General features: G+C 46.1%; 1 protein-coding gene across 1 annotated transcript in view; it reads right to left on the reverse strand.

The window, feature by feature from the left end:
- The window catches only part of LOC148523428 (zinc finger protein 777-like), a 90,622-nt gene that overhangs the window by 44,931 nt on the left and 25,804 nt on the right, over nucleotides 1-19,887 (reverse strand). Inside the window, exons 4-5 of the mRNA XM_088473307.1 lie at nucleotides 11,432-11,536; nucleotides 3,974-4,084 (exon numbers count right to left, since the gene is read on the reverse strand). Of these exons, the coding sequence (XP_088329433.1) occupies nucleotides 3,974-4,084; nucleotides 11,432-11,536 (216 nt within the window). The remainder of the gene's footprint in view (nucleotides 1-3,973; nucleotides 4,085-11,431; nucleotides 11,537-19,887) is intronic.

Here is a 19,887-nt window from a genome sequence, read left to right on the forward strand (position 1 = left end):
TCATGGTGAAAGATATGTTATACGGATATGGTATAAAAGGTAAATGTCTGTCACGTCATAGGATGTGTTATATGTATAAGGTGAGAGATAAAGATGAGGTAACTGTCTTAGAAGAGGAAGTGCTATACGGATATGGTGAGGAACAGAGATGAGGTAACTGTCACATAAGAGGATGTGCTATACGGATATGGTGAGGGATAGAGGGAGGTAACTGTCACAGAAGAGGATGTGCTATACGGATATGGTGAGGGATAGAGATGAGGTAACTGTCACAGAAGAGGATGTGCTATACGGATATGGTGAGGAATAGAGATGAAGTAACTGTCACAGAAGAGGATGTGCTATACGGATATGGTGAGGAATAGAGATGAGATAACTGTCACAGAAGAGGAAGTGCTATACGGATATGGTGAGGAATAGAGATGAAGTAACTGTCACAGAAGAGGATGTGCTATACGGATATGGTGAGGGATAGAGGAAGGTAACTGTCACAGAACAGGATGTGCTATACGGATATGGTGAGGGATAGAGATGAGGTAACTGTCACAGAAGAGGATGTGCTATACGGATAAGGTGAGGGATAGAGATGAGGTAACTACCACAGAAGAGGATGTGCTATACGGATATGGTGAGGGATAGAGATGAGGTAACTACCACAGAAGAGGATGTGCTATACGGATATGGTGAGGGATAGAGGGAGGTAACTGTCACAGAAGAGGATGTGCTATACGGATAAGGTGAGGGATAGAGATGAGGTAACTGTCACAGACGAGGATGTGCTATACGGATATGGTGAGGGATAGAGATGAGGTAACTGTCACAGAAGAGGATGTGCTATACGGATATAGTGAGGAAGGGAGATGAGGTAACTGTCACAGAAGAGGATGTGCTATACGGATATGGTGAGGAATAGAGATGAGGTAACTGTCACAGCAGAGGATGTGCTATACGGATATGGTGAGGAATAGAGATGAGGTAACTGTCACAGAAGAGGATGTGCTATACAGATATGGTGAGGAATAGAGATGAGGTAACTACGACAGAAGAGGATGTGCTGTACGGATATGGTGAGGGACAGAGATGAGGTAACTGTCACAGAAGAGGATGTGCTATACGGATATGGTGAGGGATAGAGATGAGGTAACTGTCACAGAAGAGGATGTGCTATACGGATATGGTGAGGAACAGAGATGAGGTAACTGTCACAGAAGAGGATGTGCTATACGGATATGGTGAGGGATAGAGGGAGGTAACTGTCACAGAAGAGGATGTGCTATACGGATATGGTGAGGGATAGAGATGAGGTAACTGTCACAGAACAGGATGTGCTATACGGATATGGTGAGGGATAGAGGGAGGTAACTGTCACAGAAGAGGATGTGCTATACGGATATGGTGAGGGATAGAGATGAGGTAACTGTCACAGACGAGGATGTGCTATACGAATATGGTGAGGGATAGAGATGGGGTAACTGTCACAGAAGAGGATGTGCTATACGGATATGGTGAGGAATAGAGATGAAGTAACTGTCACAGAAGAGGATGTGCTATACGGATATGGTGAGGAATAGAGATGAAGTAACTGTCACAGAAGAGGATGTGCTATACGGATATGGTGAGGGATAGAGATGAGGTAACTGTCACAGAAGAGGATGTGCTATACGGATATGGTGAGGAATAGAGATGAGGTAACTGTCACAGAACAGGATGTGCTATACGGATATGGTGAGGAATAGAGATGAGATAACTGTCACAGAAGAGGAAGTGCTATACGGATATGGTGAGGAATAGAGATGAAGTAACTGTCACAGAAGAGGATGTGCTATACGGATATGGTGAGGGATAGAGGAAGGTAACTGTCACAGAACAGGATGTGCTATACGGATATGGTGAGGGATAGAGATGAGGTAACTGTCACAGAAGAGGATGTGCTATACGGATAAGGTGAGGGATAGAGATGAGGTAACTACCACAGAAGAGGATGTGCTATACGGATATGGTGAGGGATAGAGATGAGGTAACTACCACAGAAGAGGATGTGCTATACGGATATGGTGAGGGATAGAGGGAGGTAACTGTCACAGAAGAGGATGTGCTATACGGATAAGGTGAGGGATAGAGATGAGGTAACTGTCACAGACGAGGATGTGCTATACGGATATGGTGAGGGATAGAGATGAGGTAACTGTCACAGAAGAGGATGTGCTATACGGATATAGTGAGGAAGGGAGATGAGGTAACTGTCACAGAAGAGGATGTGCTATACGGATATGGTGAGGAATAGAGATGAGGTAACTGTCACAGAAGAGGATGTGCTATACAGATATGGTGAGGAATAGAGATGAGGTAACTACGACAGAAGAGGATGTGCTGTACGGATATGGTGAGGGACAGAGATGAGGTAACTGTCACAGAAGAGGATGTGCTATACGGATATGGTGAGGGATAGAGATGAGGTAACTGTCACAGACGAGGATGTGCTATACGGATATAGTGAGGGATAGAGATGAGGTAACTGTCACAAAAGAGGATGTGCTACACGGATATGGTGAGGAACAGAGATGAGGTAACTGTCACAGAAGAGGATGTGCTATACGGATATGGTGAGGGATAGAGGGAGGTAACTGTCACAGAAGAGGATGTGCTATACGGATATGGTGAGGGATAGAGATGAGGTAACTGTCACAGAAGAGGATGTGTTATACGGAAATAGTGAGGAAGGGAGATGAGGTAACTGTCACAGAAGAGGATGTGCTATATGTATATGGTGAGGAATAGAGATGAGGTAAATGTCACAGAAGAGGATGTGCTATACGGATATGGTGAGGAATAGAGATGAGGTAACTGTCACAGAAGAGGATGTGCTATATGGATATGGTGAGGGATAGAGATGAGGTAACTGTCACAGAAGAGGATGTGCCATACGGATATGGTGAGGAACAGAGATGAGGAAACTGTCACAGAAGAGGATGTGCTATACGGATATGGTGAGGGATAGAGATGAGATAACTGTCACAGAAGAGGATGTGCTATATGGATATGGTGAGGGATAGAGATGACGTAACTGTCACAGAAGAGGATGTGCTATACGGATATGGTGAGGATTGAGATGAGGTAACTGTCACAGAAGAGGATGTGCTATACGGATATGGTGAGAGATAAAGATGAGGTAACTGTCACAGAAGAGGATGTGCTACACGAATATGGTGAGGAACAGAGATGAGGTAACTACCACAGAAGAGGATGTGCTATACGGATATGGTGAGGGATAGAGATGAGGTAACTACCACAGAAGAGGATGTGCTATACGGATATGGTGAGTGATAGAGATGAGGTAACTGTCACAGAAGAGGATGTGCTATACGGATATGGTGAGGGATAGAGATGAGGTAACTACCACAGAAGAGGATGTGCTATACGGATATGGTGAGGGATAGAGATGAGGTAACTACCACAGATGAGGATGTGCTATACGGATATGGTGAGGAATAGAGATGAAGTAACTGTCACAGAAGAGGATGTGCTATACGGATATGGTGAGGGATAGAGATGAGGTAACTGTCACAGAAGAGGATGTGCTATACGGATATGGTGAGGAATAGAGATGACGTAACTACCACAGAAGAGGATGTGCTATACGGATATGGTGAGGGATAGAGATGAGGTAACTGTCACAGAAGAGGATGTGCTATACGGATATGGTGAGGGATAGAGATGAGGTAACTGTCACAGAACAGGATGTGCTATACGGATATGGTGAGGGATAGAGATGAGGTAACTGTCACAGAAGAGGATGTGCTATACGGATATGGTGAGGAATTGAGATGAGGTAACTGTCACAGAAGAGGATGTGCTATATGGATATGGTGAGGGATAGAGATGAGGTAACTACCACAGAAGAGGATGTGCTATAAGGATATGGTGAGGGATAGAGGAAGGTAACTCTCATGTCATGAATCCCCATAATAATCACCTGAGTTGGGGCTCTCCCACGTCGCAGGATGCTGAGACTTCTGGGACTCTGAATTATCTTCCACCACTTCCCGAATCCACAATGAGATGTCTGGGTTAAAAACGGGTGCTCCTGGGGAAAGACACACGGTAAGTCCTATGGTGGGTAGTCCTGTGAGTGTGCCAACAGTGAGGCTCTGTGTGAGTGTGCCAACAGTGAAGCTGAGTGTGAGTGTGCTGAGTATAACAGTGAGGCTGTGTGTGAGTGTGCTGAGTATAACAGTGAGGCTGTGTGTGTGAGTGTGCTGAGTATAACAGTGAGGCTCTGTGTGTGAGTGTGGTGAGTATAACAGTGAGGCTGTGTGTGAGTGTGCTGAGTATAACAGTGAGGCTGTGTGTGAGTGTGCTGAGTATAACAGTGAGGCTGTGTGTGAGTGTGCCGAGTAGAAAAGTGAGGCTCTGTGTGTGAGTGTGCTGAGTATAACAGTGAGGCTGTGTGTGTGAGTGTGGTGAGTATAACAGTGAGGCTCTGTGTGTGAGTGTGCTGAGTATAACAGTGAAGCTGTGTGTGAGTGTGCTGAGTATAACAGTGAGGCTGTGTGTGAGTGTGCTGAGTATAACAGTGAGGCTGTGTGTGAGTGTGCTGAGTATAACAGTGAGGCTGTGTGTGAGTGTGCTGAGTATAACAGTGAGGCTGTGTGTGAGTGTGCTGAGTATAACAGTGAGGCTGTGTGTGAGTGTGCTGAGTATAACAGTGAGGCTGTGTGTGTGAGTGTGCTGAGTATAACAGTGAGGCTGTGTGTGAGTGTGCTGAGTATAACAGTGAGGCTGTGTGTGAGTGTGCTGAGTATAACAGTGAGGCTCTGTGTGTGAGTGTGCTGAGTATATCAGTGAGGCTGTGTGTGAGTGTGCTGAGTATAACAGTGAGGCTGTGTGAGTGTGCTGAGTATAACAGTGAGGCTGTGTGTGAGTGTGCTGAGTATAACAGTGAGGCTGTGTGTGAGTGTGCTGAGTATAACAGTGAGGCTGTGTGTGAGTGTGCTGAGTATAACAGTGAGGCTGTGTGTGAGTGTGCTGAGTATAACAGTGAGGCTGTGTGTGAGTGTGCTGAGTATAACAGTGAGGATGTGTGTGAGTGTGCTGAGTATAACAGTGAGGCTGTGTGTGTGAGTGTGCTGAGTATAACAGTGAGGCTGTGTGTGAGTGTGCTGAGTATAACAGTGAGGCTGTGTGTGTGAGTGTGCTGAGTATAACAGTGAGGCTCTGTGTGAGTGTGCTGAGTATAACAGTGAGGATCTGTGTGAGTGTGCTGAGTATAACAGTGAGGCTCTGTGTGTGAGTGTGCCGAGTATAACAGTGAGGCTGTGTGTGAGTGTGCTGAATATAACAGTGAGGCTGTGTGTGTGAGTGTGCTGAGTATAACAGTGAGGCTGTGTGTGTGAGTGTGCTGAGTATAACAGTGAGGCTGTGTGTGAGTGTGCCGAGTATAACAGTGAGGCTGTGTGTGAGTGTGCCGAGTACAACAGTGAGGCTGTGTGTGTGAGTGTGCTGAGTATAACAGTGAGGCTGTGTGTGTGAGTGTGCTGAGTATAACAGTGAGGCTGTGTGTGTGAGTGTGCTGAGTATAACAGTGAGGCTGTGTGTGAGTGTGCTGAGTATAACAGTGAGGCTGTGTGTGAGTGTGCTGAGTATAACAGTGAGGCTGTGTGTGAGTGTGCTGAGTATAACAGTGAGGCTGTGTGTGAGTGTGCTGAATATAACAGTGAGGCTGTGTGTGTGAGTGTGCTGAGTATAACAGTGAGGCTGTGTGTGAGTGTGCTGAGTATAACAGTGAGGCTGTGTGTGAGTGTGCTGAGTATAACAGTGAGGCTGTATGTGAGTGTGCTGAGTATAACAGTGAGGCTGTGTGTGAGTGTGCTGAGTATAAAGTGAGGCTGTGTGTGAGTGTGCTGGGTATAACAGTGAGGCTGTGTGTGAGTGTGCTGAGTATAACAGTGAGGCTGTATGAGAGTGTGCTGAGTATAACAGTGAGGCTGTGTGTGAGTGTGCTGAGTATAACAGTGAGGCTGTGTGTGAGTGTGCTGAGTATAACAGTGAGGCTGTGTGTGTGAGTGTGCTGAGTATAACAGTGAGGCTGTGTGTGAGTGTGCTGAGTATAACAGTGAGGCTCTGTGTGTGAGTGTGCTGAGTATAACAGTGAGGCTGTATGAGAGTGTGCTGAGTATAACAGTGAGGCTGTGTGTGAGTGTGCTGAGTATAACAGTGAGGCTGTGTGTGAGTGTGCTGAGTATAACAGTGAGGCTGTGTGTGAGTGTGCTGAGTATAACAGTGAGGCTCTGTGTGTGAGTGTGCTGAGTATAACAGTGAGGCTGTGTGTGAGTGTGCTGAGTATAACAGTGAGGCTGTGTGAGTGTGCTGAGTATAACAGTGAGGCTGTGTGTGAGTGTGCTGAGTATAACAGTGAGGCTGTGTGTGAGTGTGCTGAGTATAAAGTGAGGCTGTGTGTGAGTGTGCTGAGTATAACAGTGAGGCTCTGTGTGTGAGTGTGCTGAGTATAACAGTGAGGCTGTGTGTGAGTGTGCTGAGTATAACAGTGAGGCTGAGTATAACAGTGAGGCTGTGTGTGAGTGTGCTGGGTATAACAGTGAGGCTGTGTGTGAGTGTGCTGAGTATAACAGTGAGGCTGTGTGTGAGTGTGCCGAGTATAACAGTGAGGCTCTGTGTGTGAGTGTGCCGAGTATAACAGTGAGGCTCTGTGTGTGAGTGTGCCGAGTATAACAGTGAGGCTGTGTGTGAGTGTGCCGAGTATAACAGTGAGGCTGTGTGTGAGTGTGCCGAGTATAACAGTGAGGCTCTGTGTGAGTGTGCTGAGTATAACAGTGAGGCTGTGTGTGAGTGTGCTTAGTATAACAGTGAGGCTGTGTGTGTGAGTGTGCTGAGTATAACAGTGAGGCTGTGTGTGAGTGTGCTGAGTATAACAGTGAGGCTCTGTGTGTGAGTGTGCTGAGTATAACTGTGAGGCTGTGTGTGAGTTTGCTGAGTATAACAGTGAGGCTCTGTGTGTGAGTGTGCTGAGTATAACAGTGAGGCTCTGTGTGTGAGTGTGCTGAGTATAACAGTGAGGCTGTGTGTGAGTGTGCTGAGTATAACAGTGAGGCTGTGTGTGAGTGTGCTGAGTATAACAGTGAGGCTGTGTGTGGGTGTGCTGAGTATAACAGTGAGGCTCTGTGTGTGAGTGTGCTGAGTTTAACAGTGAGGCTGTGTGTGAGTGTGCTGAGTATAACAGTGAGGCTCTGTGTGTGAGTGTGCTGAGTATAACAGTGAGGCTGTGTGTGAGTGTGCTGAGTATAACAGTGAGGATCTGTGTGAGTGTGCTGAGTATAACAGTGAGGATGTGTGTGAGTGTGCTGAGTATAACAGTGAGGCTGTGTGTGAGTGTGCTGAGTATAACAGTGAGGCTGTGTGTGAGTGTGCTGAGTATAACAGTGAGGCTGTGTGTGAGTGTGCTGAGTATAACAGTGAGGCTGTGTGTGAGTGTGCTGGGTATAACAGTGAGGCTCTGTGTGTGAGTGTGCTGAGTTTAACAGTGAGGCTGTGTGTGAGTGTGCTGAGTTTAACAGTGAGGCTGTGTGTGAGTGTGCTGAGTATAACAGTGAGGCTCTGTGTGTGAGTGTGCTGAGTATAACAGTGAGGCTGTGTGTGAGTGTGCTGAGTATAACAGTGAGGATCTGTGTGAGTGTGCTGAGTATAACAGTGAGGATGTGTGTGAGTGTGCTGAGTATAACAGTGAGGCTGTGTGTGAGTGTGCTGAGTATAACAGTGAGGCTGTGTGTGAGTGTGTTGAGTATAACAGTGAGGCTGTGTGTGAGTGTGCTGAGTATAACAGTGAGGCTGTGTGTGAGTGTGCTGGGTATAACAGTGAGGCTCTGTGTGTGAGTGTGCTGAGTATAACAGTGAGGCTGTGTGTGAGTGTGCTGAGTATAACAGTGAGGCTGTGTGTGAGTGTGCTGAGTATAACAGTGAGGCTGTGTGTGAGTGTGCTGAGTATAACAGTGAGGCTGTGTGTGAGTGTGCTGAGTATAACAGTGAGGCTGTGTGTGAGTGTGCTGAGTATAACAGTGAGGCTGTGTGTGAGTGTGCTGAGTATAACAGTGAGGCTGTGTGTGAGTGTGCTGAGTATAACAGTGAGGCTGTGTGTGAGTGTGCTGAGTATAACAGTGAGGCTGTGTGTGAATGTGCTCAGTATAACAGTGAGGCTCTGTGTGGGGTATTGGTGGGAGAGCACCTCAGTGTGGGCTATTGGTGGGAGGGCACCTCAGTGTGGGCTATTGGTGGGAGGGCACCTCAGTGTGGGGTATTGGTGGGTGGGCACCTCAGTGTGGGCTATTGGTGGGAGGGCACCTCAGTGTGGGCTATTGGTGGGAGGACACCTCAGTGTGGGCTACTGGTGGGAGGACAACTCAGTGTGGGCTACTGGTGGGAGTACACCTCAGTGTGGGCTACTGGTGGGAGGGCACCTCAGTGTGGGGTATTGGTGGGAGGACACCTCAGTGTGGGGTATTGGTGGGAGGACACCTCAGTGTGGGGTATTGGTGGGAGGACACCTCAGTGTGGGGTATTGGTGGGAGGACACCTCAGTGTGGGGTATTAGTGGGAGCTCTACCTCAGTGTGGGGTATAGGTGGGAGGGCACCTCAGTGTGGGCTATTGGTGGGAGGGCACTTCAGCGTGGGCTATTGCTGGGAGGGCACTTCAGTGTGGGCTATTGGTGGGAGGGCACCTCAGTGTGGGCTATTGGTGGGAGGGCACCTCAGTGTGGGCTATTGGTGGGAGGGCACCTCAGTGTGGGCTATTGGTGGGAGGGCACCTCAGTGTGGGCTATTGGTGGGAGGGCACCTCAGTGTGGGCTACTGGTGGGAGGACACCTCAGTGTGGGCTACTAGTGGGAGGACACCTCAGTGTGGGCTACTAGTGGGAGGACACCTCAGTGTGGGCTATTGGTGGGAGGACACCTCAGTGTGGGCTATTGGTGGTAGGGCACCTCAGTGTGTGGAATTGGTGGGAGGACACCTCAGTGTGGAGTATTGGTGGGAGGAAACCTCAGTGTGGAGTATTGGTGGGAGGGCACCTCGGTGTGGGGTATTGGTGGGAGGGCATCTCAGTGTGGGGTATTGGTGGGAGGACACCTCAGTGTGGGGTATTGGTGGGAGGGCACCTCAGTGTGGGGTATTGGTGGGAGGATACCTCAGTGTGGGGTATTAGTGGGAGCTCTACCTGAGTGTGGGGTATAGGTGTGAGGGCACCTCAGTGTGGGGTTTTGGTGGGAGGGCACCTCAGTGTGGGGTATTGGTGGGAGGACACCTCAGTGTGGGGTATTGGTGGGAGGACACCTCAGTGTGGGGTATTGGTGGGAGGACACCTCAGTGTGGGGTATTAGTGGGAGCTCTACCTCAGTGTGGGGTATAGGTGTGAGGGCACCTCAGTGTGGGGTATTGGTGGGAGGGCACCTCAGTGTGGGGTATTGGTGGGAGGACACCTCAGTGTGGGGTATTGGTGGGAGGACACCTCAGTGTGGGGTATTAGTGGGAGGGCACCTCAGTGTGGGGTATTGGTGGGAGGACACCTCAGTGTGGGCTATTGGTGGGAGGGCACCTCAGTGTGGGCTATTGGTGGGAGGGCACCTCAGTGTGGGCTATTGGTGGGAGGGCACCTCAGTGTGGGCTATTGGTGGGAGGGCACCTCAGTGTGGGCTACTGGTGGGAGGGCACCTCAGTGTGGGGTATTGGTGGGAGGACACCTCAGTGTGGGGTATTGGTGGGAGGACACCTCAGTGTGGGGTATTGGTGGGAGGACACCTCAGTGTGGGGTATTGGTGGGAGGACACCTCAGTGTGGGGTATTAGTGGGAGCTCTACCTCAGTGTGGGGTATAGGTGGGAGGGCACCTCAGTGTGGGCTATTGGTGGGAGGGCACTTCAGCGTGGGCTATTGCTGGGAGGGCACTTCAGTGTGGGCTATTGGTGGGAGGGCACCTCAGTGTGGGCTATTGGTGGGAGGGCACCTCAGTGTGGGCTATTGGTGGGAGGGCACCTCAGTGTGGGCTATTGGTGGGAGGGCACCTCAGTGTGGGCTATTGGTGGGAGGGCACCTCAGTGTGGGCTACTGGTGGGAGGACACCTCAGTGTGGGCTACTAGTGGGAGGACACCTCAGTGTGGGCTATTGGTGGGAGGACACCTCAGTGTGGGCTATTGGTGGTAGGGCACCTCAGTGTGTGGAATTGGTGGGAGGACACCTCAGTGTGGGGTATTGGTGGGAGGAAACCTCAGTGTGGAGTATTGGTGGGAGGGCACCTCGGTGTGGGGTATTGGTGGGAGGGCATCTCAGTGTGGGGTATTGGTGGGAGGACACCTCAGTGTGGGGTATTGGTGGGAGGGCACCTCAGTGTGGGGTATTGGTGGGAGGATACCTCAGTGTGGGGTATTAGTGGGAGCTCTACCTCAGTGTGGGGTATAGGTGTGAGGGCACCTCAGTGTGGGGTATTGGTGGGAGGGCACCTCAGTGTGGGGTATTGGTGGGAGGACACCTCAGTGTGGGGTATTGGTGGGAGGACACCTCAGTGTGGGGTATTGGTGGGAGGACACCTCAGTGTGGGGTATTAGTGGGAGCTCTACCTCAGTGTGGGGTATAGGTGTGAGGGCACCTCAGTGTGGGGTATTGGTGGGAGGGCACCTCAGTGTGGGGTATTGGTGGGAGGACACCTCAGTGTGGGGTATTGGTGGGAGGACACTTCAGTGTGGGGTATTAGTGGGAGGGCACCTCAGTGTGGGGTATTGGTGGGAGGACACCTCAGTGTGGGCTATTGGTGGGAGGGCACCTCAGTGTGGGCTATTGGTGGGAGGGCACCTCAGTGTGGGCTATTGGTGGGAGGGCACCTCAGTGTGGGCTATTGGTGGTAGGGCACCTCAGTGTGTGGAATTGGTGTGAGGGCACCTCAGTGTGGGGTATTGGTGGGAGGGCACCTCAGTGTGGGGTATTGGTGGGAGGACACCTCAGTGTGGGCTATTGGTGGTAGGGCACCTCAGTGTGTGGAATTGGTGGGAGGACACCTCAGTGTGGGGTATTGGTGGGAGGAAACCTCAGTGTGGAGTATTGGTGGGAGGGCACCTCAGTGTGGGGTATTAGTGGGATGGCACCTCAGTGTGGGGTATTGGTGGGAGGGAATCTCAGTGTGGGGTATTGGTGGGAGGACACCTCAGTGTGGGGTATTGGTGGGAGGATACCTCAGTTTGGGGAATTAGTGGGAGGGTACCTGGGTGCGGGGTATTAGTGGGAGGGCAACTCAGTGTGGGGTATTAGTGGGAGGGCACCTCGTTGTGGGGTATTAGGGGGAGGACACCTCGGTGCGGGGTATTAAGGGGAGGGCACCTCGGTGCGGGGTATTAGGGGGAGGGCACCTCAGTGAGGGGTGGCGTTATCCCTTACCTGCTGTAATGTTATTATTCTGCTCCTTCCGTCTCTCTGCAGCCTGTGCCGCCCCTTTTATCTCTTCCACCCGCAGGAGTTGCGCTGGGTTGAGGATGGTGTAACCTGTGGGAGACAGGAGACAGGTGTGGGGTCAAGGATGTGCTGCGTGACAGGGATCATATCTATGTGTCCGTCTGATGTTCTGGGTCAGGCAGTATATACACCCTGAGCGACTGGTGGCAGTATATTCCTATATACTCCTGTCTGTTCCATGTGACATCAGACACGTGAATTACAGCCATGAGTGCACATTGTGGGTCACCTAGAGACGGACACGTATGTGCTCAGCATGTATGACGGGAAAAGAATGCACAGAAAGAAGATTACTGACATGTACATGTATAGCCTGACAAACAAACTAATAACGTGTGCCTGGGGAACATCATGCCCGCTAAGCGAGTACACTCACCCCGCGGTATAGAATAGTATAGTGAAGGGAAAGCAGAGAGATAGTGTAGTGATAGCATAGAGATAGTGTAGAGATAGCATAGAGATAGCGTAGTGATAGTGTAGAGATAATATAGAGATAGTGTAGAGATAACATAGAGATAGTGTAGAGATAACATAGAGATAGTGTAGTGATAATATAGAGATAGTGTAGAGATAATATAGAGATAGTGTAGAGATAACATAGAGATAGTGTAGAGATAACATAGAGATAGTGTAGTGATAGCATAGAGATAGTGTAGTGATAACATAGAGATAGTGTAGTGATAACATAGAGATAGTGTAGTGATAACATAGAGATAGTGTAGTGATAGCATAGAGATAGTGTAGAGATAGCATAGAGATAGTGTAGTGATAGCATAGAGATAGTGTAGTGATAATATAGAGATAGTGTAGTGATAACAGAGATAGTGTAGTGATAGCATAGAGATAGTGTAGTGATAGCATAGAGATAGTGTAGAGATAACATAGAGATAGTGTAGTGATAGCATAGAGATAGTGTAGTGATAGCATAGAGATAGTGTAGTGATAATATAGAGATAGTGTAGTGATAACAGAGATAGTGTAGTGATAGCATAGAGATAGTGTAGTGATAGCATAGAGATAGTGTAGAGATAACATAGAGATAGTGTAGTGATAACAGAGATAGTGTAGTGATAACATAGAGATAGTGTAGTGATAACATAGAGATAGTGTAGTGATAACATAGAGATAGTGTAGTGATAGCATAGAGATAGTGTAGTGATAGCATAGAGATAGTGTAGTGATAGCATAGAGATAGTGTAGTGATAGCATACAGATAGTGTAGTGATAACATAGAGATAGTGTAGTGATAGCATAGAGATAGTGTAGAGATAACATAGAGATAGTGTAGAGATAACATAGAGATAGTGTAGTGATAACAGAGATAGTGTAGTGATAACATAGAGATAGTGTAGTGATAACATAGAGATAGTGTAGTGATAACATAGAGATAGTGTAGTGATAGCATAGAGATAGTGTAGTGATAGCATAGAGATAGTGTAGTGATAACATGGAGATAGTGTAGTGATAACATAGAGATAGTGTAGTGATAACATAGATATAGTGTAGTGGTAGCATAGAGATAGTGTAGTGATAGCATAGAGATAGTGTAGTGATAGCATAGAGATAGTGCAGAGATAACATAGAGGTAGTGTAGTGATAACATAGAGATAGTGTAGTGATAACATAGAGATAGTGTAGTGATAACACAGAGACAGTGTAGTGATAACATAGAGATAGTGTAGAGATAGCATAGATATAGTGTAGTGATAGCATAGAGATAGTGTAGTGATAGCATAGAGATAGTGTAGTGATAGCATAGAGATAGTGTAGTGATAACATAGAGATAGTGTAGTGATAGCATAGAGATAGTGTAGTGATAGCATAGAGGTAGAGTAGTGATAACATAGAGATAGTGTAGTGATAGCATAGAGATAGTGTAGTGATAACAGAGATAGTGTAGTGATAGCATAGAGATAGTGTAGTGATAACATAGAGATAGTGTAGTGATAACATAGAGATAGTGTAGTGATAGCATAGAGATAGTGTAGTGATAACATAGAGATAGTGTAGTGATAGCATAGAGATAGTGTAGTGATAACATAGAGATAGTGTAGAGATAACATAGAGATAGTGTAGTGATAACATAGAGATAGAGTAGTGATAGCATAGAGATAGTGTAGTGATAGCATAGAGATAGTGTAGTGATAACATAGAGATAGTGTAGAGATAACATAGAGATAGTGTAGTGATAACATAGAGATAGAGTAGTGATAGCATAGATAGAGTAGTGATAGCATAGAGATAGTGTAGTGATAACATAGAGATAGTGTAGTGATAACATAGATATAGTGTAGTGATAGCATAGAGATAGTGTAGTGATAACATAGAGATAGTGTAGTGATAGCATAGAGATAGTGTAGAGATAACATAGAGATAGTGTAGAGATAACATAGATAGTGTAGTGATAGCATAGAGATAGTGTAGTGATAACATAGAGATAGTGTAGTGATAGCATAGAGATAGTGTAGTGATAGCAAAGAGATAGTGTAGTGATAGCATAGAGATAGTGTAGTGATAACATAGAGATAGTGTAGTGATAACATAGAGATAATGTAGTGATAACATAGAGATAGTGTAGAGATAACATAGAGATAGTGTAGTGATAACATAGAGATAGTGTAGTGATAGCATAGAGATAGTGTAGTGATAACATAGAGATAGTGTAGTGATAACATAGAGATAGTGTAGTGATAACATAGAGATAGTGTAGTGATAGCATAGAGATAGTGTAGTGATAACATAGAGATAGTGTAGTGATAGCATAGAGATAGTGTAGTGATAACATAGAGATAGTGTAGTGATAACATAGAGATAGTGTAGTGATAACATAGAGATAGTGTAGTGATAGCATAGATATAGTGTAGTGATAGCATAGAGATAGTGTAGTGATAGCATAGAGACTGTGTAGTGATAACATAGAGAAGGTGTAGTGATAGCATAGAGATAGTGTAGTGATAACTTAGAGATAGTGTAGTGATAGCATAGAGACTGTGTAGTGATAACATAGAGATAGTGTAGTGATAACATAGAGATAGTGGCCCTCATTCAGAGCCGTACGCTCTGAGCAGAGCGCACGCTCTGAATGAGGGCCGCCCTCCATAAAAATGGAGCGTCCTCCTGGACGCTCGTATAGCTGTGGGTCACCACCCACAGCCTATACGAGCGTGCAGTCTGATGGCCGCGATGGTCGTGACCATCGAAACTGCGAGCCGTAGCCTGCAGTTGAGGTTTTCAACCGCAAGGCCCGGAGTGATTTGGGCTCTATCAGAGCCAAAATCACTCCCACTGACATCACTAGTGATGTCAGTGGGCCGGCTTCTGACGGGAGGGGAACGCCCCCGTCAGCGAGGCACGCCCACCAAAGGGGGCGTGCTGTCAATCAACATCGACAGCACGCCCCCTTTGATCAGACACAACGAGCGAAGGACTTTCCTTCGCTCGTCGCGTCTGGCGCATGCGCACGACGGAGCTCCCTCCGTCGTGTGCATGCTCAGTGCAGACCATCGACCCACTTGCGAGCGGACAGCCGCTTGCGAGTGGGTCTGAATCAGGGCCAGTGTAGTGATAGCATAGAGATAGTGTAGTGATAACATAGAGATAGTGTAGTGATAGCATAGAGATAGTGTAGTGATAGTATAGAGATAGTGTAGAGATAACATAGAGATAGTGTAGTGATAACATAGAGATAGTGTAGTGATAACATAGAGATAGTGTAGTGATAGCATAGATAGAGTAGTGATAACATAGAGATAGTGTAGAGATAACATAGAGATAGTGTAGTGATAACATAGAGATAGTGTAGTGATAACATAGAGATAGTGTAGTGATAGCATAGAGATAGTGTAGTGATAGTATAGAGATAGTGTAGAGATAACATAGAGATAGTGGAGAGATAACATAGAGATAGTGTAGTGATAACATAGAGATAGTGTAGTGATAGCATAGAGATAGTGTAGTGATAGCATAGAGATAGTGTAGTGATAGCATAGAGATAGTGTAGTGATAACATAGAGATAGTGTAGTGATAACATAGAGATAGTGTAGTGATAGCATAGAGATAGTGTAGTGATAGTATAGAGATAGTGTAGAGATAACATAGAGATAGTGTAGTGATAGTATAGAGATAGTGTAGAGATAACATAGAGATAGTGGAGAGATAACATAGAGATAGTGTAGTGATAACATAGAGATAGTGTAGTGATAGCATAGAGATAGTGTAGTGATAGCATAGAGATAGTGTAGTGATAGCATAGAGATAGTGTAGTGATAACATAGAGATAGTGTAGTGATAACATAGAGATAGTGTAGTGATAGCATAGAGATAGTGTAGTGATAACATACAGATAGTGTAGTGATAGCATAGAGATAGTGTAATGATAACATAGAGATAGTGTAGAGATAGCATAGAGATAGTGTAGTGATAACATAGAGATAGTGTAGTGATAGCATAGAGATAGTGTAGTGATAACATAGAGATAGTGTAGTGATAACATACAGATAGTGTAGTGATAGCATAGAGATAGTGTAATGATAACATAGAGATAGTGTAGTGATAACATAGAGATAGTGTAGTGATAACATAGAGATAGTGTAGTGATAGCATAGAGATAGTGTAGTGATAGCATAGAGATAGTGTAGTGATAACATACAGATAGTGTAGTGATAACATAGAGATAGTGTAGTGATAGCATAGAGATAGTGTAGTGATAACATAGAGATAGTGTAATGATAACATAGAGATAGTGTAGTGATAGCATAGAGATAGTGTAGTGATAGCATAGAGATAGTGTAGTGATAGCATAGAGATAGTGTAGTGATAACATAGAGATAGCATAGAGATAGTGTAGTGATAACATAGAGATAGTGTAGTGATAGCATAGAGATAGTGTAGTGATAGCATAGATAGTGTAGTGATAGCATAGATAGTGTAGTGATAACATAGAGATAGTGTAGTGATAGCATAGAGATAGTGTAGTGATAGCATAGATAGTGTAGTGATAGCATAGAGATAGTGTAGTGATAGCATAGATAGTGTAGTGATAACATAGAGATAGTGTAGTGATAACATAGAGATAGTGTAGTGATAACATAGAGATAGTGTAGTGATAGCATAGAGATAGTGTAGTGATAACATAGAGATAGTGTAGTGATAACATAGAGATAGTGTAGTGATAGCATAGTTGATAGTGTAGTGATAACATAGAGATAGTGTAGTGATAACATAGAGATAGTGTAGTGATAGCATAGAGATAGTGTAGTGATAGCATAGAGATAGTGTAGTGATAACTTAGAGATAGTGTAGTGATAGCATAGAGACTGTGTAGTGATAACATAGAGATAGTGTAGTGATAACTTAGAGATAGTGTAGTGATAGCATAGAGACTGTGTAGTGATAACATAGAGATAGTGTAGTGATAACATAGAGATAGTGGCCCTCATTCAGAGCCGTACGCTCTGAGCAGAGCGCACGCTCTGAATGAGGGCCGCCCTCCATAAAAATGGAGCGTCCTCCTGGACGCTCGTATAGCTGTGGGTCACCACCCACAGCCTATACGAGCGTGCAGTCTGATTGCCGCGATGGTCGTGACCATCGCGACCATCGAAACTGCGAGCCGGAGCCTGCGGTTGAGGTTTTCAACCGCAAGGCCCGGAGTGATTTTGGCTCTATCAGAGCCAAAATCACTCCCACTGACATCACTAGTGATGTCAGTGGGCCGGCTTCTGACGGGAGGCGTTCCCTTGGGAACGCCCCCGTCAGGGAGGTACGCCCCCGGCACGCCCACCAAAGGGGGCGTGCTGTCAATCAACATTGACAGCACGCCCCCTTTGATCAGACACAACGAGCGAAGGACTTTCCTTCGCTCGTCGCGTCTGGCGCATGCGCACGACGGAGCTCCCTCCGTCGTGCGCATGCTCAGTGCAGACCATCGACCCACTTGCGAGCGGACAGCCGCTTGCGAGTGGGTCTGATTCAGGGCCAGTGTAGTGATAGCATAGAGATAGTGTAGTGATAACATAGAGATAGTGTAGTGATAGCATAGAGATAGTGTAGTGATAACATAGAGATAGTGTAGTGATAACATAGAGATAGTGTAGTGATAACATAGAGATAGTGTAGTGATAGCATAGAGATAGTGTAGTGATAGCATAGAGATAGTGTCGTGATAGCATAGAGATAGTGTAGTGATAGCATAGAGATAGTGTAGTGATAATATAGAGATAGAGTAGTGATAACAGAGAGATAGTGTAGTGATAACATAGAGATAGTGTAGTGATAGCATAGAGATAGTGTAGTGATAACATAGAGATAGTGTAGAGATAACATAGAGATAGTGTAGTGACAGCATAGAGATAGTGTAGGGATAACATAGAGATAGTGTAGGGATAACATAGAGATAGTGTAGAGATAACATAGAGATAGTGTAGTGATAGCATAGAGATAGTGTAGGGATAACATAGAGATAGTGTAGGGATAACATAGAGATAGGATAGTGATAACATAGAGATAGTGTAGTGATAGCATAGAGATAGTGTAGTGATAACATAGAGATAGTGTAGGGATAACAGAGATAGTGTAGTGATAACCTAGAGATAGTGTAGTGATAACCTAGAGATAGTGTAGGGATAACATAGAGATAGGATAGTGACAGCATAGAGATAGTGTAGTGATAGCATAGAGATAGTGTAGAGATAACATAGAGATAGTGTAGAGATAACATAGAGATAGTGTAGTGATAGCATAGAGATAGTGTAGGGATAACATAGAGATAGTGTAGGGATAACATAGAGATAGTGTAATGATAACAGAGATAGTGTAGTGATAGCATAGAGATAGTGTAGTGATAACATAGAGATAGTGTGGTGATAACATAGAGATAGTGTAGTGATAACATAGAGATAGTGTAGTGATAGCATAGAGATAGTGTAGTGATAGCATAGAGATAGTGTAATGATAACATAGAGATAGTGTAGTGATAGCATAGAGATAGTGTAGTGATAGCATAGAGATAGTGTAGAGATAACATAGAGATAGTGTAGTGATAGCATAGAGATAGTGTAGGGATAACATAGAGATAGAATAGTGATAACATAGAGATAACAAGAGATATGGTAAGAACTTACCTTTGTTATCTCTGTTTCTACGAAGTCCATAGGGTCCACAGGGTTGACCTTGGGGATATAGCTGGATCAGGATCCATCGGCACCACACAGTTAAGCTTTTAGCTCCCAGGATGTACTTGGGTCCTCCTCTATACCCCGCCCCCGAGCCACAGGCACCTCACTTGGTAAGCAGCCTAGGCCGGAGGAGAATATGGAACAGAGAGAAGGAAGACTGGAACACACAAGAAACCATACTCACAGAAAAAGGAGACGGAAATACCGGTGACCAGCAACACAGCCCATTAGAAGCCAGGTGCGTCAGGGCGGGCGCCCTGTGGACTCTATGGACTTCGTAGAAACAGAGATAACAAAGGTAAGTTCTTACCATATCTCTTGTTTTCTACTTCAGGGTCCATAGGGGGTCCACAGGGTTGACCTTGGGGATGTCCCAAAGCAGTTCAACTAAGGGCGGGGACGCTCCTGTGCAGAAAGGAGAATCCTGCGCCCGAAGGATGCATCCTGAGAGGCAAAGGTGTCAAACGCATAAAATCTTAGAAACGTTTGAACCGAAGACCAAGTGGCTGCCTTACACAGCTGAACAGCTGAGGCACCACGTTTAGCAGCCCAAGAAGGGCCCACAGAACGAGTGGAATGAGCCTTAACAGAGGCTGGAACAGGTAAATGCTTTCGTATCTAAGCCTCCCTAATAACAGAACAAAACCAACGGGCCAAAGTCTGGTTGTTGGCAGGCCAACCCCTCTTATGAAAACCAAAGAGGACAAACAAGGAGTCGGACTTTCGAACAGAAGCAGTCCGATCAACATAAACTCTGAGAGCACGGACAATGTCCAACGAAGTCTCCCCTGCTGTAAGATCAGGGGACTGAAAGGCTGGGACCACCAGTTCCTGATTGATATGGAACTTAGAGACAACCTTAGGTAAACACTCAGGACGAGTGCGAAGCACTGCTCTGTCCTGGAGAAAATAATTAAGAAGGGGGGACTACATGAAAGTGCCCCCAACTCGGAAACCAGCCTTGCTGAAGCAATAGCCAGGAGAATCCTGAGAACACCCCGGAAAAAAAGTCTGTACGTCCGGTAACATAGCAATTCTACGTTGGTACCAAACCGATAAAGCAGACACGTGCACCTTCAGAGAGGAAAGGCGTAAACCTAAGTCCAAACCCGACTGAAGAAAAGCCAGAATCCTTGAAACTCTGAATACCTGAGGATCATAAGTTTCTGGACTCACACCACTGAAAGTACGTGTGCCACATTCTA

Source organism: Taudactylus pleione, unplaced genomic scaffold (genome assembly GCF_031769625.1).
Source record: "Taudactylus pleione unplaced genomic scaffold, aTauple2 ptg000134l, whole genome shotgun sequence".
Taxonomy (NCBI): Eukaryota; Metazoa; Chordata; class Amphibia; order Anura; family Myobatrachidae; genus Taudactylus; species Taudactylus pleione.